The sequence below is a fragment of the Arvicanthis niloticus genome, chromosome 5 (genome assembly GCF_011762505.2).
Source record: "Arvicanthis niloticus isolate mArvNil1 chromosome 5, mArvNil1.pat.X, whole genome shotgun sequence".
NCBI classification, from domain to species: Eukaryota; Metazoa; Chordata; class Mammalia; order Rodentia; family Muridae; genus Arvicanthis; species Arvicanthis niloticus.
This window is the reverse complement of record NC_047662.1, coordinates 91,183,710-91,209,723: the sequence shown is the minus strand read 5'-3', so window position 1 is coordinate 91,209,723 and position 26,014 is coordinate 91,183,710. Positions and strand designations below refer to the sequence as shown.

General features: G+C 38.9%; 1 protein-coding gene across 8 annotated transcripts in view; it reads left to right on the top strand.

Moving 5' to 3' along the window:
• The window catches only part of Fsd1l (fibronectin type III and SPRY domain containing 1 like), a 66,803-nt gene that overhangs the window by 5,948 nt on the left and 34,841 nt on the right, over positions 1-26,014 (top strand). For 4 of the 8 annotated variants that reach the window (XM_076934956.1, XM_076934955.1, XM_076934958.1 and 1 more), the window contains exons 2-7: positions 4,437-4,563; positions 9,905-10,000; positions 10,604-10,735; positions 12,568-12,669; positions 18,124-18,146; positions 21,906-22,027. In XM_076934956.1, the coding sequence (XP_076791071.1) occupies positions 4,450-4,563; positions 9,905-10,000; positions 10,604-10,735; positions 12,568-12,669; positions 18,124-18,146; positions 21,906-22,027 (589 nt within the window). In that variant the 5' untranslated portion in view covers positions 4,437-4,449. Of the gene's footprint in view, positions 1-4,436; positions 4,564-9,904; positions 10,001-10,603; positions 10,736-12,567; positions 12,670-18,123; positions 18,147-21,905; positions 22,028-26,014 lie in introns of those variants that run through there. The other 4 variants (XM_034502480.2, XM_076934960.1, XM_076934959.1 and 1 more) reach the window with 2 other exon arrangements.

Genomic DNA, 26,014 nt, shown 5'->3' with positions numbered 1-26,014 from the left:
ACTGGGCCACCGCTTGTTTTTCATGCTACCATTTGAGCCCATTCTACTTTTAAGACTGATTAGTAGATAAGAAAAATGTACTGGGTCTAGCTAGCATCACAGCACTGGGGTAGGTAGCACAAGAGGATGCTGGGCAGCTGGTTATACAGTGGAGAGGAGGGTGTGCTGAAGGAGAGTGTTCCTGCCAGTCATCACACCAGCTTTCGGCCTCACCAGTCACTGCCTTGCGCACAGTTACTCAGGAGGCGCTTGCTGGTTCATCTTGAATGAGAAGAGATACAAGGCGGTCTAAAGTTTAGCATGGTTTGTTATCCTGGCACAAAGCTTTCCAGGGCCAGGCCAGCTTGTCTGAAGTGGTTGTGACTGGAGAAAAGGCTCTCTGAGCACGAGTCCTGGCTTTAAGTGTATTGTCACGTGCAGCCAAACATGCTCACAGTAATTGTTAAGTATCCAAGACAGCCAAGCTGCCAGGAGGGCAGTCTGGTCAGTTGCCAGAGAAGGGATGCCTGCCATAAGGGAAGGCCATGCACTGCTATTCAAAGACCTGAACAGCTGCTCCTGTAGTTTAACTCATTGACAGAAAACCTTTATGGGATATTTACAATAAAGACTTAAAGAAAGCTCAACATAAAACCAACATTCTCTATAGCATTTAACAGTGCTTATGCTTATTTAGCCTCTCCCCCAGTGTTCTAGGGAGTGTTGGCTCCCTCTCGCCTCCTACACCACTGAGTGGAACAGTTCTCTGCATGGTTAAAACCTCTTCAGTCTCTCACACGCTTACTCCCGGACTCCTAGAGAGGAGACGACCTCCTCTTCTGACTGCCTATCTTACCCAGCTCAGGATAGAAAGGCACGCTCCAAACTGCCAGTTCCTTTACTAGTATTAGCCGATGCTCCCAGTTGGTAAGTTAGATGACCAGAGTTGATTGTTGGTTCAGTCAGTTCAGTCTTACGTTTCCACTTGATACTCACAGCTGCTCACTGAGTGTCTCCACCAGTTAGTTATCTTATGATTGTCATGTTTCTGACATCTTAGTTCTGCTTTCTTACCTTCTCGCATCATGCCTGGACCAATTACTCTTGTTAATGTTGGCAATGGCTATACTCACCTGGTAAGACTCACTGTCTTGGCTTACCGGATGAGGCCTTCTAACTTTCAACTCTTTTTACCTAATTCAGATGAGGTATGAAGTGATGCAAGAGGTGCATTCTGGCAGCAGCTGGATTCACGGATTCCCTTGCTCTGGTTACTAAAACCTTGTCTTCCAGCCCCAACAGTGGCAGCAGTTTACACTAGGGTAAAGGCTGATGCTCCTCAAACAAGAGCCTGGATTTCAGGTGTGGCTGCTGGTTGGTAGCTGCATGACCTAAAGCAAGTTAACTCTGAAATCTGTCTGCAACCATAAATTGTTGACAGCCCTTATAATGATCTTTTAAAAAATACTCTTGACATTGGACATCCTGGCTAAATAATAATTTGTCTGAATGTAAGAGATTAGGCTCTTTAAATTGCAAGGTTATTAGTGGTATTCACAGTGACTCTAGTTTTGTATGTCCTAACTGTTATAAATATGAATATAGACTTTGCCCCAGAAGTCTCTTGGTCTGAAGAGCTGCTGATGGAAAAGCCCATGTGTCAGTATTTCTTAGTCATGCCGCATGGATGATGATGGATGATAGAAGGTAAAGTTTGGGCTTGACAGTTTGAGGTCATTTGTTCTAAAAACAGGAAGTTAATGCATCATCATTCCAGGCTTGTTACACTGGGTAGGTTTTAGATAAGTAGCCCAAGTTGGCAGAGTTGTGTTGTTGTTGTTGTGTTGCTATTGGCTGCAGCTAAATTAAGACTCAGCATTGGAGTTATCAGATGTTGCTGGAGCACATTGGTTAGAACAATGCCGTTTCAAAGTGGTGAGCAGCAGCAGCAGCAGCAGCAGCAGCAGCAGCATGGATTCCAGCTTACAAATGATTGACATTCAGGGTGCTGTGGACTGGGTCTGGGAAGTCTCCCAAAGCCCTGTGTTAAAGACTGTTCCCCTGTGGGTGACACTGTAGGGGAGAGCTTTGTGGGAGGTCTTCAGGTTAGTGGCCTTACCCCAGCCTTGTACACTTGTTTCTCTGGCTTCCTGGTCATGGCCGTGAGCAGTGTCCTCTGTTCAGCCTTTCTGCCATGATGATGTACTGCCTTTAGGCTGAAAGCTCTGCTGCATACTACTCATGTGTGAAACAGAAGGTACTGTCCCTATGAAGGAGGCATGTGCAGTACCTGCTTGTCAGTTCCAGGAGGTTTTTTCTTGTAATTTTGAAGCACAATCTTAGTTGTTTGTGACTGCTTCTGCTTTTAGACATTCTGACTCCTTCTCATGAACCTCTGATGGTTTCCATATCAGCACGGTGTAATAGTTAATATTAACTGTTTTCATCTGAATACTGCATCTGGCATATTAATTCTGAGCTTCTAGGCAAGCTAGTTGAACTTCTTTATGCCTTTTTGGGGAAATGAGGTTAATATTAGTATCTTTATTGAGAGTCTTCATTTAAAATGTGTATGGCTGTTTTGTTTAAATGTATGTTTGTGCTCCATATGTATGTCTGATGCCTGAGGAAGCCAGAAGAGGGTGGTGATTTCCTGGGACTGGGGTGATAGACAACTGTGAGCAGTCGTATGGGGGCTGGGAATTGAACCTGGGTTCTCTGAAAGAGCATCCAGTGCTCCTAACCAGTGAGTCGAATACCATTTATAAGAATCTCGAAAAGACTAACTGAATTAAGATGTAAAGAGTTTAAGCTGGCCTCAGCTCTGACAGTATGAAAGAGCTGCTGTACATTCACCCAATTGTGCTTTTACTTCACACTTCATTGTAATTCTAAACATAAGTTGTATTTTAGGTTTTATATATCCCAGATTACATTGATCCACTCTGGAAATGGTGGCAATTGTATTTGGCCAGAGTGGATAAAACCCCCTTTTTATTGCTGGCTTAGCAGTTGTGTTATTCTAAATTCACAGTCAAATAATTGATAGCTTGATTCTTATGACATGGACTTCTGAGTTTTGGTGACTGCTGCATGACCACGAATAGCAGCTAAACGTCCACATCTCTGGAGACATTTGCTCTGTGTTTTGTTATGACCTGACATAATTGGCATTTGTCAGAGTCTTTTTTCCAACCTATTTAGAACTCTTACTTATTACTACCTAAAGCTTTGTAAAACACAGTTATCCAAATAAGCTCCAAATTATTTTATATGGCCTTTATCTACTGATATTTACCATGATATCCATTAATAATATTTGGAAGGTAACTGGAGGATTGAGATCTGATGTGAATCCCAGATTCTTGTAGGCATCTTTCATGCAGACTGATTTCCATGGTGCAACAGTGTTCATCGTGAGTACCTTCCTTCACCAGGAACCTGGATACTATCACAGACACCACAGTGCTCGTCCTACAGCCTTTGTTTAAACAGTACATTGTATCTGTCTTCGGATCGTAGTTAGGAATGTTAGGGCTCTCAGGTGGAAAGAGACCTTATTGGAGAAACTCAAAACATTCTGCACAACTAAGAGGAGAGCAAGAAAGTTGTTCTAAATTAAAGCAGCTGAGGTAGGCCATGGAACCATCAGGTGGGCTTTGGATGTTGTGTTGAGGGTGTTTTACTTTATACAGAGAAGTGGCTGAGAGGTGTGTAGGTATCTTATTGCTTTAATTTAAAAATAAAAACATTGGGACAAAAGAATGTATCAGAGGTTGAGCGTGGGCTTTGCCATAGATTGAGACATGATAGTGACTTGTACTAGGGTTGTTAGTAACTATCTAGAACTATGTAGGACATGAAAGTGGTAGATAAACGTTTTAACCTTGCTTCTAGCCCACCACCCGCCAGACAGAGTAGAAAGGAAAAGTTGTTAGGGCAAAGACGGATGTGGACCTGCTTAGAAATAGTTCTTTCAGGCAATTCCAATCTTCATTGTCAGGATATCAGAAGTTCAGTTCACACAAATCAGCAGTGGTAGCTCAATCCACTGACAAACACTGTTCACAAATCAGCATTGGCAGTTTGATCCAAAAGAAAGAGCAAAGCTCTGCCAGTTGGTCCAGGTCTGCGGAAGCAGCAAGAAGCTGCCAGAATGAAAGGTTCTTTGGTGCATTAGTCATGACTATGATCAGTGAAGAAGGCAAGGTGAACCAGTGCCGCAGCATCAGCAGCAAAGACCAGCGTCAGCAAAGAGGGGCAAGGTGAACCAATGCCACACAGTGTCCCACTGTCTGTTGGGTTATACTTACATCCTGTCCAAACATCATGTGTCCTGTCAAGTATCTACTCTAGCAAAACATCACATGCCACTTTCCCAGGCAGCTTCCAGAAAACACCAAAACATTACATGCCCTTTCTCCAGGTAGCCATGTATCTGTATCTATTCTCAACAGAACATCCTCCCACATGTCTGCTTCAGCAGAAGAAAAACATCACACGACACAACTGAGTCTCCAAAGAAACCCAAACTTTCCACTTCAACTCTTGATGAAATTTGAAGTTCTGAAGGGATCAACTGAGGTAGTTGGATACAGAACATATTTACGTCTGCCCTGACATGCTGCCTGTTATATTTAGAAATCACTTAAAATCAAACAAACAAATAGAGACCTGCCCAGCATATGTCCCAGAGTAGTCACCTGCCATCTCGGTATACACCTCTTCCCTGGGCCCTGTCACCCTAGAGAGAACTCTTGATCTGATACACACCCCATTAAGGCCATGGTTTCAAGTGCAGCTCACATTCTTATCCTTAAAGTACATGTTGGAGATGGTTGTACTTCATCTTAAATACTTTACGTGTAACTTGTTTCCTGTTCTGCTGCACTCCAGGATCTTCTGTGCTTCTGTCATCCTACCCTGGGTCCATCTTTGGAACAAAATTGTTAAAGCCACTGGTGCTGTTCATAATTTAGTTTTCAATACTTCTGTGGAACCTGGACTTGTTTATTACACAAAATATAAGCTATTGACCAGAGTCCTTTGCAGTCACTTGGCCTCTCTGTAACACAGATTAGAGGTCAGGTGAATTCAGAGATGCTGGGCCATTTTCTCAGGAGTTGGCCCTTGGGGGACTTTGAGGTTATTAAATATAGAAGCACTAGGGGGACTTTGAGGTTATTAAATATAGAAGCACTATATTTGCATTAGCTGCCAGTGTCACATTGGTTCTTTGGTTTCTGTTATTGATCTAGCAGTTCACTTCTTCTGCAGTATATAATGTGCTCAGTAGCTGTATTAGATTTCTTTCTTGTTGCTGTGATAAAAATTCCTTGACAAAAGCAGCTTAAGAAAGAGTTTATTTAACCCACAATTCTAGGCTTTACAGTTCATTATTTGGGGAAGTCAAGGTAGCAGGAGGTTACAGCAGCTGTCACATGTCATCCACAGTCAAGAGCAGAGAGCAGTGGGTTAAGATATTATGTATTCTAGTGTCAGCTTGCTCTCTCCATTACTAACCCTGCCCAGGCAGTTGTGCCACCCACAATGGGTAAGTCTCCCCATGTCAAGTAACATAGTCAGTATAATCGTCTTTAGACATGCTCATGGCCTAATCTAGGCAGTCCTTCTTCAGACTCCTCTTGAGGTGATTTCTAGATTGCGTCAAATTGACAATTAAAATTAACCATCACAGAGCTGGAGAAATGTCTCAGTGGTTAAGAGCACTTAGTGGACTATAGTTGAGTTAAGAGCATGCAGAGGACTATAGTTTGGTCTCTAGCACCCACATGCTAGCTTACAGCTGTCTGTAATTCTAGTTCCAAAGAATCCATCAACCTCTTTTACCCTCCATGGGCATGTGGCCTCTGTGGTCAGGCAAACCCCTCAAATTCATTAGAAAAAAATCTAAAAAACCCCCTGTCACAGTAGTTTTGAAAATCAATGTGAACTTTTTTCCCGAACAGCTGCAGTAGCACCTCCTGGACCAGTACAGTTTGAAAGGGGGTCTTTGATTCTTGTTTTGATAATAGCAAGAATTTCAGATGAATTAAATGGAAATGGTAAAAATAAGATTAATTGTAATCTAAAGATGGCTATTTTGGAGGTATTAAACAGTATCATACAAAGTGGGCACTCTCCTTTGAGTGTGATAACTCACATGACAGCTGTCCCTGGGTACAGTCTTATTTTGTCAGTTTCTATTTTTACTTTGTGATCTCCCCAAACTCCTCTCCAATGAAACGTATTGGTGATGAGTGTACATTTTCCTGGCGGAGTACATTTATCTTCCTGGTTGTTATGGCTTCTAAGAGTCTTTAGGATCTGAGAGTAAAGCTGCCTCTGCACCAGTTCTTATTTTTCTTTTTCTGAGAGTTGATTACTTTATATTTTATATATTCTAGAACTAGTAATAACACAAATAAAAATTTAGAAATTACTGAAACTCTTCTAACTCTGGTAAAGAAACTTAGTTTGAGCATTTCCACTTATATCAATATAAGGCTTAGAATTCAAGAATCCGTCATGATATAAACACATAAGGAAAATCTACTTACCTAAGGAAAAATTGAGAAACGTTTAGATTGTTTATATTTAATTCCAAATTAATTGTATCAATAAATGAATTCTTTCTACTCTTAGGAAATTATGGACTGCTTGCATGATCTAGATCTGTAAAGTTGTATTGCCTAACTTCTAGACACATGAGGCTAATTGAATTGAGATATGCTGTAAACTGAAAATGCACATTATATTTTAAAGATGTAGTAATATTTTTTACTTTAAAAATTTTTTAAATTGGATTTATTCATTTTATGTTATGTGTGCCTGTATATTGTATGTGCAGCACATGCATGCTTACTTAGCACCTGCTGAGGTCAGAAGACGCCGTCATATCCCTTCCAACTGGAGTTAGAGATGCTTGTAAGCCACCATGTGGGTGCTCTGAACCAAACACCCTGAACAAGCAACCATTTTCACTTAACTGACTCTCCAGCCCCTAGTAATGTGCTCATAAAACAGGATTATTCATAATTGGTAAACCTTTTGTAATTTTGTTTTTAAAATTGGTATCTTATGTGTTGTTTTATGTAGGCTGGGTTTGAATTCTTGGACTCAAGTAATCCTCCTGCCTCTGCTTCCTGTGTAGCAGGGACTACAGGTGTGTTGTCACCATACCAGGCTATATAATGATTGAATTGAATTCACCTGTTTCTCTTACTTTTGTGATGTGGCTGCTGTTGGCTCACACATGCAACATGCATTTGTCCCCAGAGTTTTTTCTATAGAAGTCTTCCAGTTTCCTCCTAACTCTGCTGAGTGTTCTCACTTGGAGAGATTTGCTCTTCTGTGTGCATTGCTTCCCATTTGTACTTCAGGGTTTTTTGAACATGATAGGACATGACCATTGAATCTTTGTGTTGGGCTGCATCCCTTGGGACCTGGCGCTTCTTTTCTATAGACTAAGATGGCTTCTTGAAGATTCTTCTGACTCTGTTCTGGTGCCGTGTCAGCATCTTTAAATGACACTTCAGTTTGCTACATGTGCTTGGCAGTGAACAGAGCTTAAGTTCAATTGTGAGTCTCTACTGTGGAATTTCTAGAAATTGTCAATGCCATTAAAAACTTAACAAGACAGATACTACGGAGTATTAAGTTCATCATATGGTTATACCAAATGACATACATTGGGTTTAGAGACTGTATTCCAAAGTGGTCGAGGGCATGGGCTTTGGAGTGTGAGTAGGCCCATCTGTCTCTCTCTAGCAGTGTCACTTGGGTGGCTGGTTAAGTCTCCACTTTCCTGTCTTGTATAGGATGGATGAACGCAGCTTTCCCTTACTGCAGCGAATAAACTGTAGTAAGCAAGAGGAGTGTTAATTTGAGCTTATAGTTTTATGGGGTTTAGTACTTGATTGTCTTTGGCCCTTTTGCCTTAGGTCCTGTGGGGAGGACCAGTATGGCATGGATCATGTGATGAAGCAGAACTCACTCTATAGCTGAGGAGAGGGGAGAGAGGAAGAGATTGGGGTCCCCTCTTCAAGAGCACACCCCTATGATCTACTCACCCCCACTTAATGATTCTACCCTCGTCCAGTAATGTCACTCTGGGGAACAGCTTTTAAGACAAGGGTCTTTAAGGAACATTACGGGACTAAGCTATAGCACTTGCCCTTAGGATCAGAAGCTGTCTGTTAACCAGAATGAACCAGGCCATATGATTTGGCACCTCCTGTAAAAGCCAGAGGACGATGTCGTTCTGTTCATACTCTTGACTGTGTTGCTTTACATACCTAGAGGACCTGGCTTGGATACGTACATGGAGGACTTGGATCTCTTTTTTATGTCTCTTCAGAAGCACCGCGGCCCCTCTAACTGTGCTTGCCCCTCTTGAGAGTCCTGACTACACGATGCCGTTCTGATCTGTGTACATATTTCTGGGAAGAGCATGGACAGGTTCAAAGCTAGCTCTTGGTGTCTATAGTCCTTCTTCTAGTATAGCTTCATTGTATTGTTTTAAAATAGCACAAGGATGAGGGTGGGAAGCCATGGTGTCCGTGAAGAAAGCAGAGAGCCCTTGGGTTGAGCTCAGGCATGACTCTGCCTCCTTAGCTCCAGGGATTGTGAGAGTTAGATGACGTTTGTTGTGATTGTTTTTAATTTGCATTAATGTTGCATGGATTGTCCCCTTATCCATTTTCTGGGTGCTTTATATATAACCTCTTTATTCATGTCCAAGGTGATGAAAGAACCTTGGTCTTACGACATTTTATAGGCTTTACTAATAGTTAAACTTGAAGGTACTTAGAGGTACCTGCTTCTGGGAAATGTTATACAGGAAAAAGTACTTACATTTCATTTTTACTGAGTTTGCCCTCATTGTTACTTGTGAAGTTATTAAGAAATTAGAATTGTACTGTCCACTATGGCAATACAGGTCACATGTAGATCTATACATTACATTAACTAGATGGGAAGATATCATGTGTGTGTGTGTATGTATATATGTATATATGTATATATGTATATGAAAATGACATGCTGAAGCCATTATTTTGTACAATTACATGTTCTCCAATAAGAAAAAACTTAAAAGTGAGCAGTAAATTTATTTCCTCAGTTGTGGTCTCACATTTCTAGACAGTGATTATTAGTTCTAGACAATGAGTGGCCGTTATGGAGAGCTTCATGTGGCTAGTGGCCACATACAGAGAACACATTTGTCTTAGAAAATGTTATTAACAGGAATTAAGTAGAGTGTGAGAAAATTAAAGAAGCACACATTTTGTTTGACTTGGGAACATCATAAAAAGTCTTGGGTGTTTGCTACTAGAATAGTTGATTTACTCTGGTTTGCAGCTCGTCGAGTAATTAATACCATTCTAGCTGAAGATTTGTGACTTAGCTCTTAATATTTCTAAAATTTGTCTTTTTGTTTTTTCTGTAAATAAATATGTTGAATTTCAATGTCTTCTTAACCTTTATTCTTTGTGCCCTGATCCTGTATTAAAAGCTCCTATTTACTTTAGCATAGTGGCTTTGTTTGGTCTAAAAGAATACTATAGATATGAAATAAAGCCATGCCTGGTGGCACACGCCTTTACTCCTAGCTGTTGGGAGGTAGAAGCAGGCAGATTTCTTTGAGCTGGAGGTTAGCCTGGTCTACAGAGTGAGTTCTAGGCCAGCCAGGGTTATATTGATTATTGAGGGGATTATATCATGTACTAAAAATTACATAGTTGAAAAGAGGACAAGTACATAGCCCGTCTTGTGCGATCACAGGCTTTGAAAAGACAAAAAGAAGCTTTACATTGCTTTTATATATTATACAATGCACTCTACGTAGGTCTCTCTAGAGAATGGTTGTAGGGCATTTAAATTTTTCTTTCATGAGAAGATAATACTTTGTTTTAAATCCTAGGAAGCTCTACAAAGAATCATTTCAACTTTGGCAAATAAGAATGATGAGATTCAGAACTTTATTGATACACTAAATCACACACTGAAAGGAGTTCAGGTATGAATATTTCTATCAAAAATTGCATAGCTGAATAATTGCTAAGTAAGATCTCTATAAATAACACTGCGCTGACTTTAGAGTATAATGTAATGCAGCTGGGGCTTCAAAGGACAGAAGAGTAAAATAGCTCCCTGTGTCATCCCTGCATTCTGCATAGGGAAGGCAAGTGTTTGGGGCCAGGGCATCTGACATTGTGTTGATGAGCAAGTATTAAATTCTTGCTCATTTCTGTTTGGTGGTTTTCTTTACTAATTCCAATTAAAAGCAAAGTAGTGGAGAAAAAACTATTTTTTTATTGTACATAATGAGGCAGATGCCAGTGATAGGGCTTGGTTAACTAAGTAAATGAATATCAGATATTTACATTACTATTAATATCAGTAGCAAAATTACAGTTGTGGAGTAGCAACAAAATATGATTCTGGATCACCACAGCATGAGGAACTGTATTAAAGGGTCACAGCATTAGGAGGGTTGAGGGCCACTCCATTAGAGTAAGGTAGTTTATGATATGAATCGATTCTTCCATTTGCTTATGTGTTCAGTTTTTATGTGCTGTATGACGCTTCAATAAAATCTTCATTTTGTTTTTAAAAACAGGAAAATTCTTCCAACATACTTTCAGAATTAGATGAAGAGTTTGATAGTTTATACTCTATATTGGATGATGTGAAAGAAAGCATGATTAGCACCATCAAGCAGGAACAAGCGCATAAGTCACAGGAGTTACAGGTGAGAGCATGCAGCTGTTCAAACATGCTCTTCTACTTCAGGCTTTGAGACAAAGACAAGTCTGTCAGAGTGGTTTTTACCTTGGCTTGGGTCACAAATATCTTTTAATATTTTTAAAAGTTATGGTTAAAAATAACAGAACTTACTGCTTGCCCTTTTCAGGCACAGCTTGTTGATTCACACTGTTGTTTAGCAGAACTCAGGATCTTTTTCCTCTTACTACAAAGCTGAAACTCTTCACCCCGAAAATACCAGCTCCTCACCACCACCCCCTTTCAGCTCCTGGCAACTGTGCTATTGTTCCATTATTTTGATTACATTGATGTTTTATGCAAGTGGAATTGTACGGCATTTGTCCCTTAGCGACCCTGAAACTGTAGCATAATGTTTCCGTGGTCTCCCCATGCTCTAGCACAAGCCAAGGCTTCCTTATGGCTGGATAACATTTTTATAGGCCATGCCATTGCTGCCTGTTCTCTGTGTGGCCTCTGAGCTGTTCTGCATCTGCATTGTGAGCGGTGCTGCGCTGTGTGGCAGGCAGTTACATCTGAAGACTCTCCCTTCCATTCTTTCAGCTGTCAGTGTGCTGATCACGTGGCAGCCGCACTTGTAGTTTCTGAGGTGCCTCACACTCTGTTCCTCACTGCCCACACTATTTGATAGCCCACCAGCTGTGCACAGTGACTCCAGTTGCTCATCCTTAGCAACATCTGTTTCCTGCTGTTTTGTTTTAGTGACAGACATCATAAAGGCTATGAATCTATTTTTGTTTATTTGGTTGTTGGTTTGGGTTTTTTTTTTTTTTTTTGAGACAGGGTCTTGCTATGTAGATCTGGCTATACTGGATTTCACTTATAGACCAGGCTGGCCTTGAACTAACAGAGTTAGTTAGTTATCCATTTGCCTCTGCCTCCTGAGTGCTGGTATTAGAGGCATGTACCACTGTGCTTGGATATGAATCTATATTTTTGATATGGTTTTAGTTTCCATTTCCCTAGTGACTAGAGAGAGATGGAACAGTTTTTGTGTGCTGGTTAATGTCTATATATTTTCCTTGAAGAAATTTTTATTCATTTTTTCTGTTTATTAAGTAACTTATTTGTTGTTTTAAAGTTACAGGCTTTCTTTATTCATTCTAGCTATATTTTCATTTTTGCTTTCAGCATGACTGTACCAGAATTTTGAATCCAGCCAGGGTTACGTATATGTTAAGCACATGCTCTGCTTAGTGTCACACCTAATCCTGAGCTTTGGCTTTAACCTTTACATATGATAGGACTTGGAAAGTTCTCTCCTATTCTGTATTTTTGCCTTTTCACTCTTGATTGTTTTCATTGTTCTTTAACTATAAATTATGATTTAAAATAATTTTTAATACTTGAGTTATGTGTAAGTGGAGTCTAACTGTGCTAACTTGATTTACAAGCTTAGGTTAAATAAGCATTATCAAAAATTTCAGTGTTTATTACAGAAAGTTGCTTTCTGCAAGTAGATTATTTTAGTATGTATTACAGTTTTCTGACTAAGAACCTTTAAATTAATTTCATCCCACTTACTTATAATTGTTTTATTTTTCCTTTTGTTTTAAATTATGTACTCAATACTTTTATTTCATGTAATTGAGTTTTAAAAACATTTCTGTGTGAGCATATGTGAAAGCAAGATGGGTGGGGTGTGTGTGTATGAGTGTGGACCAGATGGCAACTTTTTCAAGGCACTTCTCTGTCCACTGAGAAAAACTCTTTAAATTTATTATAGCATATATATAACATTGGTTTAAATAAAATTGCAAAGTACATTGTGATAACCTGGGTATTGTGCTTTTTCCCTAGAGTCAGCTTAGTCAATGTAACAATGCCTTGGAGAACTCTGAAGAACTACTAGAATTTGCAACAAGGTCATTAGATATTAAGGAACCTGAAGAATTTTCAAAGGTAAACAAAACAAAAAACAAATAAACAGACAGACAAATAGAAAACCCTATCCTAGTATACTAAAGGGGTATTTTTAAAAGTATTTTGTCATTTCTGATGCTGATAAGGGTTTGGGGTTGTGGTAAATAAAATCAAAACAAGATGTTCACTTATTTCAAAGCATCTACTTTTGTAATATGTATCTTTGGGGTCAGGAATTGGTTTAGTTCTGTTTTTATTTAATGTTCAATTTAAATAAGCCCCATTTTCATATACTTCTAGGCAGTTTGTTTTAGCCGCTCTTCAGTACTTGAGCCAGGTCATAAGTTTCCATAGGCCTGCTTCAGATGCTTAGTTACTGACAGAATAGTGTGGATAACTTTGAAGTACAATTAGTAGATAGTGGTGAACTTTTATAAAGCTGGGGAAAACAATTCTTGTAGTCACACTATTTTTAAACAAACCGTATTAAACTCCTTAAGCTGGGCTAATATAATTGGAAACAACAAAAAAAATAGCCTTTGGTAAAACCATACAGTGATTCTTTTTATACTTCTTTATCTTCAAGTTCTACTATTTGAAATTGTCTTGTTCCTGTTCCTAGCATGGGGTCTGGATTTGAAGGGCTCCACTTATCAGCATCGTATGATCTGATGGTAGTGAACAGTAAAAACAGCACAGATGTGATAGAATCCTAGAATGTACTTCACCTTATTTTTTGAATATTAGAAGTTTGGTTGATAGTAAATATATGTGAAAGGTTCAGATGAGATATGAAGGTAAATCATCCAGGTAAATATCAGGTGTGTAAAATCATTAGGTAAATAGCCAGGATTCCACCAACTCTGGTTTCTCCATTACTAGTACTTGGCCTGCAGAACAGTGCTTGTTTCCTCTGTCAAAATTAAAATTGCTCTTTTTACCCTGAATTCAAACCTTAAACTCTTCCAATGAAAAGAACTGGCCAGAACAATTACAAGTCTTTGGCCAGTTGTCAGATTAAAAGGGAAAGAGTGATTTCCTACCCTTGACTACCCACAATGGAATAATAGCTCCAGGGTACTGTGAAAGGGGAACAATGTCTTCTGCATTTGACCACAGATAAAAAGAGAAAATGGGGCTTATTTCCTTTTTCAGCACTCACAATAGTTTTCCCACGGAATACTGCTCAGGGTGTGTCAGTCTCTTGAGCATTGAGAAGAGCATTGAGACAGGAGCTCAGTCAATAACCTAAGACCAAGGTTGGGAGAAGGCCCCTCTTTAGGCTGGATGGAATGCCTGGGAGAGAGGGGCTTTAACAGAAGCAAGCTTTACCTTTGACAGCAACTACAAATTAGTGAAGCACTTATTAAACATACCTTAAATGAGACCTTTACCTTTTATTTGTAAGTGTTGGTGTCTTACAGATATGTAGTCTCCTACTGTACTAATGTGCTTGGCTTTAAAGCTGTAAGGAATACTGTACTTAGTTTCAGACTATCTACTTTTAGGTGAGCATGTGTTTGTTTTAAGTGTATGTAGGTTTTGCTCGCATATATGTATGTAACCTTAGAGGCTAGAAGAGGACATCAGATGTCTGGACTTGAGTTTCGGGGGTTGTAAAACACCTGTGGGTGCTGGGAACTGAACCCAGGTCCTCTGAAGAAACAGCAAGTCTGTACTTACCACTGAGCTATCTCTTCCAGCCCTGATCGTATGTTGTGAAAAATACTACTTTTATAAAACAAGATCAAATACACAAACCTATATATGTATATATATACACATACACATATATGTGGAGAGAGAGAGAGAGAAAGAGAGAGAGAGAGAGAGAGAGAGAGAGAGAGAGAGAGAGAGAAAGAAAGAATATGTAACTAGTTCTTTTCCAAAGGTCTTAAAAAAAAAAAAAAAAAAAAAAAGACAAGATTTTCCTCTGTAGCTCAGACTGGCCTGGGACTTGGCTATGTAGACCAGGATGGCCTAAAGCTCACAGAGATTCACCTGCCTCTGCTTCCTTACATGGCAAGGTTAGTGTTTTTACCTAAAAGGAAAATAACATTTTGAGATAGCCCCCCTTTTTCCCATTTTTTCGTCGTGTAAGGGGAGGGAATATTAGGGAGGAATGTCTTTGTCAGAGATAGTAGGTCCCTGAGGTTCAAGCATTAGAAGCTTCACATCCTGGAGTCTGTATCTTGTGGCCTGTGATGCTGCATGCCACAAAATGAGTATTTTGAAATGTACCATAAGAGGTATGGGTTATCTTTTGGATTTATATAAGAAAAAGAAGCCCCAGGTTCATGAACATTTGAAGAAGAAAAAATAAAAATTGAACTGACCTGAGCAGCCAGGCTGGAAAATACAAATGCAGTCGACTACCACGATATGTGGCAAGTGGAGCAACAAAGGAAAGGCTAAAAGCCTCTGCAGGGAGCAGGGCCCTCCTCTGATGGACAGGTGAGAAACTGATGAAGAGAAGGTGAGACAAGGAAGCCCATGTGCCCACAGTCCACGCTCAGAGAGAAGCAGAAGGATTAAAAGTTATTTGAACTGGCACAAGGAACGCATTCATGGACGAGGCTGGGCTACTACGGTAAAGGCCACATCAGCACTGGGCTGAGAGCCACCCTTGTTTTCCCGAGAAAGCATCACTTCTTCCCACCACAGACAGCGCTGCTGTAGTTAGCAAAGGCACTGCCATTAAAGTGGGTTTGACATGGGCCTTGTGGCTCAGGAAGCCAGATTATTTGGGAAAATTATCCCAGGTTACTTACAGTCCTGGAAATGAATGTGTAAATGTAATCTTAGTGGTTTGACAGTGGTTCCATATTGACAACCACAAAGCAGTCCGGAAATCCACCATTACAGTGATGTTTCTAAATGTGGCCAAACAGCCTAACATTGATCCCAGCCATCAAAAGAACTACTCTGTAAATTCTTAGGAAGACAGGCTAGTCTTATTGTTGTTTGTTTTTGCCTGTTTTGAGACAGGGTTTTGTGTGTATACCAAAGTGTCTAATTTACTCCGTAGCTGAAGATGGCCTTGAACTCGAAATCCTCCTGACTCTGCTGCCTGAGGGCTGGGATTCCAGGCACACATCATGCTCAGTTTAAGCTGCTGGAGCTCAGACGTAGGGCAGTACAAATGGTAGGCAAGCACTTTACCAACTGAGCCACACCCACAGCCCCTGGGTTTTTAAAGTATAGAAGCAATAAGGTAGTCAAAATGCTGGATACATTTACAACAGTTTCTGTACCTTTTCATTGCAGATTAAGAACAGGTTAAGCAAAGATCCAGTTTTATTTTTGTTTGTGCTTAGTTGGTAATTATGAATAATTATTTGTAATTACTCATCTACTCTTGTAGTTCTGCTTAAGTCACTTTGGCCTAGGGTGACAAGTTTGTAAATCTGATATATAAAGGATTGTGATTATTAATTTAAAAATCAGAGGCTAGTGTGCTAGCTCGGGCATGTTGTCCCAGTACTTGAGAAGCTGAAGCAGGAGGATTGCTTTGAGTTTGAGGCCAGTCTGGACTATAGTATGAAACTCAGAAAAGAAAAAAAGAAAGTTAACTGATGAAGGGAAGAGGGAATGAGACACATTAGAGGAAGGAAAGGCCATCTCCAGTCCAAACACAGAGGTGAAGTGTTGTCAAATGGGATTTAGACACTAGAAAGAGTGGTGCTTCCTGGAGGTTGCGGCATTCACTGCACTGCACAGTAACCCCAGAGGAAGCCGGAACACTCACACGGTGTCCTCCTGGTTGGCCAAGTGGAGTCGTACAGATTCAGGTAAATATGATGGAGCAGAATTCTAAGATTCTAGGCTTTGTATTTCAGAGGTAAACATTTTTAAAATTATCACTCTTGAAATTAAAGCACCGGAATGGAAGTATATAGTAAAGTCTGCTTCTTAGATGGCTATCTTTGGAAGAAGAATTTCGAGAAAAATAGAATTTATTCTCTATTAAAGATACTTCTTAAAGTTGGAACATTCTAGATTCTTGTAGAGGATAATTTCTCATCTTGTACATGTATAGGTGCATGTAAAATAAATGTGAATCTAAATCAGAGGACAGAATGTTCAGTGTGTACTGTCTGTGAACACACAGGACAGCAGCTTCTCCTGGGCTGTTTGCTTTCTCATTTGTTCCTTTTCTGATGTCTTCACACACAGTATGGTAGGTGACATGATACACAGAAGGCAGGTCAGTAGTGCTGTTCCTATAGATGGGTCATGTGAGGGAAACTGGCAGTTCAGAGCCATCAGGAAATAAGATAAAGCAGGAAAGCTGAGGAGATCTCGAATCCTGCTGTGTACTGGAGAGTTTGGGTAGAGGGAGTCGGTAGGCAGACTGCCTAAGCCTGAAATTAATTTACCTACCCAGGTGTGCTCAGCAGAGGTTTCAGATCACTGGGGTTGGGGAAGGCTGTTTCAGTGACACCTAATAGCACACAGGAAGAATGTAACATATTCTCTTCAGACAAGCAAACATCTGAAAAAAGTAAGAGGCACTGAGTTAATGCCTTTAAAACTCATAATCTGATATCACTCTTTGTTAAGTGAAGGAAGAAAGAAGTGAAGGGGTAATAACAGCAGATTCCTCTGTATGTATGGATACAGAGGAAATTCCTTTTCCTTTCTGAATTTCATGTCTATTGAAAAGTATTTCAGTTCCAGCTGCCATGGCAATGATTTTCAAAACCAGTGTAATAGTTGGGTGATGTAACATTCCTTATAAAAGGGACTGTGCCAAACTAGGTTCATGACCTAAGGAGATCAGAAAGCCACCACACTGGATTGGCTGTAGTATGTGGACCTTGATAGGGGCTTTTTTGTTCTTAAAAGCATTAAGATCCCAAATCCCTTTGTGTGTTTTCATTGTTGTTCTATGACTGTATAGTACCAGGTAATGATCATGAACCCTTTGTAAACTTGTATTTTCATTTTCTAAAACCAAAAGCAGAAGATATGTACAATGTGTGTAAGTGTGTAGCTTTTGTGAACCAGCTTCCTTTTAAGAGCTGTTTCTCCCATCTGTCCTCTGCGTCTCTACTGTTAGAGCTCACTCTTGGGAGTGCAGGCTTTAGAGTTACAGTCTAGTTTTGTAGGCTAGCAGGGAAACTGTCGTATACAAAAGAGCTGTTGGGTTGTGTGGAAATTTAGTTGAAGAATGTATCAGACTGATAAAAGTGAAGGCGTATTTGATAATCTTATGTTAAAAAAAACCACAATTATAGTTCCATGAAACTAGTTGAAACATGAGATTTTCCTGCTTTTGCAGTGATCGATATAGGGGTCTGGATTCTACTGTGGTTCTGACAGTATCAAGCTTACATGAACTATATAGATTTCTTGTAATGTATGGTTTTGATGAATATGAACTAATCTATTGCAGGGTTTATATCCTAACTTTTCTTGCATGTCGCTGCCATTGAACTTGCATGAAAAGCACTAACTACCTTCTTTCTCTTCTCCCTGATTTGCTCCAAGGCTGCCAGACAGATCAAGGATAGGTATGGTATAAAACCTACATTTTTTTTTTATTTAAGTGTCAATATTGAAGTCAGAAATGAAATTCAGAAGCCATTTTTCTTAAAATTCTGTTGATTAACATAACAATACATAATAATTATGTACAAAGTAAAGACAATGTGCTCTGTATATCATAGAATAACTGGTAAACTTTTTAAAGTCACATTTTAAGTTGTGGAAATTACATATTTCTAAGAGAATTTCATTTCTGGTTTAATACAATAGTTAGCTTTAGTTTTTAGAATAGTTCTTAAGTAGTTTAGTGTTGAATATTGATCTATTTTGAATGACTTAAAAATGCATCCTGCTGAGATGCAATTTTTGCTGCTGTTCTTAAATCTAAGTGGGTCTTGTTTTCAGAGCAGTCCTAGTGTCTCCAGCTGCTGAAGCTCTTCACTGCTGTCTTGGTTAACACCGTTGAGTTCTCCTGTGCTGTTCTGGTGCCACCTCTTTCTTCTTCTCCTGCCTCTGTTATCTTGTTTTTATACTGAAGAAAACACTTAAAGAAATTGTTAAATAGCTTGGCTTAAAAGGTGTTTCTCATTGGCAGAATCAGGACCATAAAAGGGCAGTTAGCACTTGCTGGGACAGATGTGTGTGGAAAAGGGGCTGAGGTGACATTCGGATTGTGCTCACTGACTTGCCGACTACTCACTGAGCCTTGTTTGTAGTTGATAACTTGAGGCTTTTTATCTCAGGATCATGAGATTCTCTGACAGACGCAGCTTGTGAGTCTCTTCAAGTCTAGACGAGTTCATTATCAGGAAATTCACAGAAATACTCATTATGGCTTGTGTGAAAAGCAGTGTCTGTTGTTAATTTGGAGAATTATTTTTACTGTATTTCTTTGTGGTTATTTGATGTGGGAGGATGGGGATGGTATGGAGCAAATTTACATAGAGTCAAACAAAACTGTTGCCCATTTTTGTAGATTTTATTTTATGATGTAAGTACTGTTGTGGTTCATTCTTGAAAGTGCTGAATATTGGAAGATCACTAGAGTTCTGTTGTTTTGCCTGGGTTTTTTGTTTTTGGTTTTTTTTTTTTTTTTTTTTTTTTTTTTTTGAGTTTTGTTGTTTTAAGAGATGGATTCTCACCCTGTCTCCTAGGCTAGCCTTGAGTCCAGAGTTCTTCCTGCTTCAGGTCTTAAGTTGTGAGGACTATAATACTCGATGCTGTCCTCAGTTAATGAAGTACGTACGATGTGAGAAGTGAGTAAGAGGAAAGTCTTTGACAAAGTAGATTTGTTTGCTGAGATTTTCCAGAAACAACTCTCTCTTACCCAGGCTAGATTATTACTCCTTGCTAGCTATTCCTTTACGTTCCCCCGCGCTTCCTGATTTTTCTGGCCTAGAAATCAAATCCTAACTAGGTTTTGGGCTATCCAAAAGAAACTTAAGAGCGATCTCTTCTTCATTTCAAGATTCTGTTTCTGGGCTTTCTCAGCTCTCATCTTTTCTTCTGATCCCCTTTGTTCAGGTTTATTTGTCAGGATTTAATTTTAATGTCAGATTTTATGGCTTCTCTTCTTCTCAGCCAGCCTCTCCATGTGATTCCATCAGTATCCCGGCAGGCATCATGGGAGTTAGAGTCTGTGTTTCTTCTTTGTTTGGTTTAAAGCCCACACCGTTCTCTTTGTTCATTTGGCTACCAGAGCATTTGCTCCTTGTCTGAAGAGTATTTCTAGGTCTTAGCCTGTTTTTTAACTTGATTAAATATGCTCCTCTGTTTTGTAATTATTTTCTGGTGACCATGATAACACTGGGAGGAGTCTTTTAATTCAACTGCTAATATAAGAGATAATCTAGGAAAATCAAATTAATAAAAACACAACAATTAGCATGGTTTGAGACTGTCTTTATCAATTTTGGATTTTTAGTTTGTCTAAATATAATCAGTTTAAAAATAAATTTAAGTTTTTTGAAAATATTATACATATAAGTAGATTTATGTATATTTTTTGTTTGATTGATTTTTTCTTGTTTTTTTTTTTTCCTGAGACAGGGTTTCTCTGTGTAGCCCTGGCTGTTTTGGAACTAGCTCTGTAGACCAGGCTATCCTCAAACTCAGACATCCGCCTGCTTCTAAGTGCTGGGATTAAAGGCATATGCCACCACTGCCTGGCAGCTTCATATAAGTTTTTATTTTGACTAGAAATTATTCTTATTTTTTTCTATTGTAAGTGACATTTCTACTGCATTGTGGGGGGAACATTTTTTTTTTGTGTGTTCTTTTTGGATTATGTCAAGTTTTTGTAGATTTTACTGGTTTCAGATTTAAAATTCTCAAATCCTCAGCTTTTCTCAGTAAGCAATCAGTTCATTAGTTTTAAAGAAACCGGTGAGGCTGAAACCCATCTATTGAGCATCTGTGAACTATCTCGTCTCAGTACAGTGCTTTAGGAACTCCTACATCAGACAGTATCCAGGGCTGTGCGAGTACAGCTGAGCCTTCGTCCTGACTCGTCACCAGTGTAATCGAGATCTTAGTCCTTGAGAGCCAACAGCTTGTGCTGTATATTTGGAATATGAGGTGCATATTCATTTCTAAAGCATTCAGACATGTAAGCTGCCTGCCCACGAACTGATTTACAATATATCACTTTCTCCTTGCTAAAGTAATTTCTGCTTGCTCGTTGTTGTATTACAGCGATTACTTCATTTTTTTTTAAATGAAGTAAAGTAACTAAATATAGCAATAGCTTTACCATCAGCAAATTTTCCATCTTTCATCCAGTTGACCTCTTGGTAACAGGTCCAGTTGACTAGGCCTGGTGTTCCCTTTGTTCTGTAGCTCAGTTTATATTGTCTCTCACACTGTGTACTAGGAAGAGAACACTGATGAATAGACATCTGTATCTTTCTTTCTCCAAGGGTGTTACAGAACTGACTGTGATATTTATAGAAATTTACTGTGATGTGAAAATATTGAAATTGATGATTAACAAGTTGTTTAAATACATTTATTTTCTCTTGTGTGGGGAAACCATTCATTTGGATAGCTGAGGGAAAGCAATTACAAACGGGCACAATTAAGTGGATTTCCTTTCTACAGCAACATATGAGTTTCTTTTAATCTTCAGTTTTTTGGTAAGAACTTCCCCCATACTTTTGATGAAGTATATCTGATTTGATTAGATCTTTATTTTGTATTTTACTTCACATGTATCTGAGTGTTTACTGAATACTTCTTAATCCTGTGACACACAGATGTACTAGGCTGTTTCTCATTGTAAGTAGCTTTCCGTGCAGTTGACGCTGATAAGGGGGAGTGACATCTTGGTGTACAGCACTCACTGTGAAGGCTCGGAGTTCTCTCCTCTGATGTTTGTGGTCTTTAGCAGGTTGCAGTGTGTAATGCCAGGTGTCTGCCTTTGTTGAGAGGACGTGCTGTAACAGTACCTGGGAGAAGGGTCGAAACAGGCTCGTGCTTTGGTGGAAATGAGGAAGGCTAGGTACTAGGAAGTGAGAGTGTCCACAGAGCTTCAGATGAATTGGGATCCTGTATAGATTATTTATATTAGATATTGGTTATTGTGATATCTATGAAATTTTAGAAAACTGGCTGGAGTTTCAGCTTTTGATTCAGTTTCCAAAAGACAAAGAAAATTTGTTTAACTGCCTGTATTAGAGTTTCTACAGTCACTTAGTGAAATAATTTTTATCTTAATTTTGTGAATTATATAAAATTTGTTACTTTGCATTCATTTATTTTAAAAAGTATGTCTGTGTTTACCATAGAGTCACAATGGCTTCTGCCTTTCGCCTTTCTTTGAAACCAAAAGTCAGTGACAACATGACCCATTTAATGGTGGATTTCTCTCAGGAAAGACAGATGCTGCAAACTTTGAAGTTTTTGCCAGGTAAATACATTATTACATGGGGTCTTTCAAATAAAAAATATTGCCAGAGTTTCCTGTAATGAACATTATGTAAATATTAAAGAAACACAGTATGTTTTACTTTAGCAAGAAGTAGTCACGTTTGTCAGCTTCTACTGAAAAGAATCACTTTCTTGTAGCACAAATTCAACTTTAATGACATTAAGAAATAGCACATATTGCTGTTTTGGCAAAGAATAATAGTTGGCCTCAAGTTAGACTGCAATAGATTTAATTTTTTTTTTTTTGCAGTGTGCTTTCAAGAAGTCAACTAACCTTACTCATTTTTCTACATCTTTAAAATGCAATGCTGATGTTCTCGGTGCTTCATAGGTATTACATGGATTGATTGTTCTAACACACCTATAACAGCAGCGGGGACTCATTTCAGGCTCGGTGAATGTTTCTTGCCAGTCTTGTTGCTGTTATGTTTGGTGTTCAGCATGAACTTTATCTCCGTGATAGTTTGGTAACATTGTCTTACGAGAGAGGTAGTCTAGCCATGTGAAACTCAGTCACGAATCACTTGTCTGTGTATAACAGCCAGCTGAGGATTTTGCTAGTGTTCTTTGAATTCTATTTTTTTATTTTTAGTACTAAGTAGTATTTTTATTACCATGTAATTCTGTTAGTTAATACAAAAAACTGTTAAAACAATGGTAATTTGGTAATCAAGAATCCATTTGAAAGTGAAATTCTACCTACATGTTTTTGTGGGGTTAGTTTATCTGTGCTTTTTGTTTGCTTGCTTGCTTTTGAGATTGGCTGGTTTGTGAATAGGAAATACTAATTGCACTAACATTTCTTCTCTGAATTTAAACCTAGTTGTAAAGACTAATTTAATAATCATAATGCTATAAGAGATCCAGTGAGGGTAACGTAGATGAACTAACTTGTATGGTAGGAATTATGAGCTGTAGGGGAGGAATGTAGACGGAACAGAGTGGCTCTGGGAGGAGAAAGGTGTCCGTGTGTGCAGGGGTATATACTCAGGATTCCAGATAATCCCTCATCTACACAGGTTTGAATTGTTTTCTGTAATAAACTGGTGCAAAGTGATAAACCTTCAGCAGAGACCATATTTTAAATGTGGGTCTTTTCCTGGTTGGCAGTGTGCAGTCAGATGGGACATGCCATTGTGATGGAGGGCAGCAGCGGGAAGCCACAGTTTGCAGTGAACCTTGTAAAGAGCCAGTTGTGTGCAGTAGAGCATTCTGTGTGGGCAAACTGCAGTGCACCATAGGCTAGGCTTATGGCATGAATTTTTACATAAGATACTCTGAAAGTTATGGTTGGCTTATGTGCTGCAAGCCCATTGCAAATTGAAGAACATCTGTGCTATCATTCAGTTCACAGGGATCACAGTTGGTGTGCAACTGATAGCAAAAGGCAAGGAAACATTTTTTAGAGTTCCCAAATGCCAGATACTTTAAGTGGTTTGCTGAGTTCAGTCTAACACTTAAAATTTCCTTGAGAAGAGACTGGATCTTATTTTCGTTTTGAGAACTTGAGGTTTTAGATCAGAGTTCTGCTGAATACTTGTTAACTGAGATCTTACTCTTTGTACCTGCATGTTCAGTTGTGAGCTCCAGATGGTACTTAGCAGCAAAACACAGCCTCGTGTGCACATGACAGCACTGCCACAGAAAGGGAGTGTAAGTGTTCGCTTGTAGAGACTAGAGTAGGGACTTAAACCTCAGGCTGGCAGGAGATCTCAACACTTTTTAAGAATGACATTTTCTAAAATACTTAAGGAAAAGAATTAAAACAATATCTTGGGTCTCATTGACTATGTACTGTTTGCCATCAGTATGACTCTAGAATTTTACCCTTTTCATGTAATGGTCATTAGTAAAGCATTGACAGTTTCCACCCCAGGGAAAGAGAAGAGAAATGGTAGCAACCTAGGGAGAAGACCTGTCCCATGAAGTCTCTCCACTTAGCAGTTAGAGCTTCCTAAAGCTCTGTGCTGGAGCAGTGTATTGTTGAGGGACTGCGTGCCCAAGAAAGGCAGAGCAGTGCTGAGTATACGCACACGAGTTACTCTTTCTCAAGGCACAGGCGCTTTCTCTGCAAGATCAACATAGCTATTGCTTTCTGCATCACAAATGGGAAATGGCCAGACAAGTATCATGAACACAGTCATGTAACTGACAGTGTTTGGACATTTTGCTTCCCTAAATTGGCCATTCCTTTAATTAAACCTGGTGTTATTCCACTATCTGTACAAATATGGAAGCATACATATATCCTATACTGCTAAATACTTTTTGGCATGTAACAGTATGTGAGAGGTTCTTGTTGGTCACTTCAGTTTCACTAATGGCTGGATAATCTGGATTTTTCCATTTTTATTTATGATAGAGTATTGTGTGCAGGTCAGAGAACAGCATGCAGGAGTAGGCCTTTGTCTCATATGTGTTATATATCCTTGACACCTTAGTGTTGTATCAGATCAGGTTATGGTCATTTTTTTGTCAAGAAAAGAAAAATATTTTTATGTAATCATATATATATATCATATTATGTATATGATTACATAGATATCTGATATATATCATATATGATTACATAAAATATTTTCTTTATATATTATATATATCATATATGTATATATATATAATTTTTTATATATAGTACATATTTATAAATATATTTATATAGATACCATTTTTTATATCTGTTATATTTTAGTAGTTCTTACTTAGATTCACCATTACATGATTATATAGTATACATACTTTCTTATCATTGATTATTTAGGTAACTAGTGAGTTATTGAGATAGGGTCTCATTGTGAGGTCCTGGCTGCCCTAGGACTTGGATATAGATCAATCTGGCCTTCACCTCATAGGTATTTGACTACTTCTGCATCTGGAGCACTAGGATTAAAGTCATGAGCTATCATGCCCAGCTTACAGAGTGTTTATGATAGTATCTTGAATATATATGTTATCTTATAGACCAGTTTTAGGTTCCTAGCAATACTAAGTAGGAGCTGTGAAACATTATCAAAAATATACAAGACACAAGGTCCTCCCCCCATTATCAGCGTCCCACAGCAGAGTGGCACATTCGTTATAAGTGAAGAATCTCCAGTGATAAGTCATTATCATCCAAAGTCCATAGTTCACATTGAGATTCTCTCTTGGTGTGATCCTGCCATCCAGTGCATAGCATACCTCTTCTGGAAAGTCACTGAAGTGGAATCTTTTCACTGGTAGCCTTTACAGGTTGGAATCTTTGGCCTGGTAAAGAGCATTGTTTTTCATTTCTTTTCATGGCTTGATAGCTCTTAAAGCATTGAATAAAAACCCAGTCCCAATGTTCTATATGTACTTTACTTAATTAGTTGCCTACTACAGGACAATTGAATTGCTTCTTAGTTTTGGCAATTATGACTATAGTTTAAAACATGTATCTTTGTATAGATATCAGTTTTCAGCTTCTTTAGGTAGTTTCTGGGTAGTGTGATGAGATTGCATTAGTTTTGTCTTCCAGAGAGTCTGTGATTTTGCATTACGATCAGCAATGAATAGGTTCCTCTTGCTCCACATTTTGCCACCAGTGATACCGTGGCATCATTTCATGGCATTTGTAATTTGTGTCATATCTAAAATAGAGTACTTGTTCAGATACTCAGTCTCTGTTGTTTCTTTGATGCATTATCTGTTAAAGCCTTTGGCCTTTTTTTAAAATGAGTATTTGTTGTTTTGTTTTCAGTACAGGTCCCATTCACTATGTTGTTCATGCCATAAACTGAAGATTCTCCTGCCTTGGCCTTCAAGTACTGGGATTATAATAATGAATTTACATGCTAGGCTCTATAGTATTTAATTTAGCTAATCCAGCTTAACACATTTCTTTAATGATCATGACTTTAGTGTTGTATCTAAAAACTGTCACCAAACCCAAAGGCATTTAGCTGTTCTGTGATATCTTCTAGAACGTTTATACTTTCATTATTTT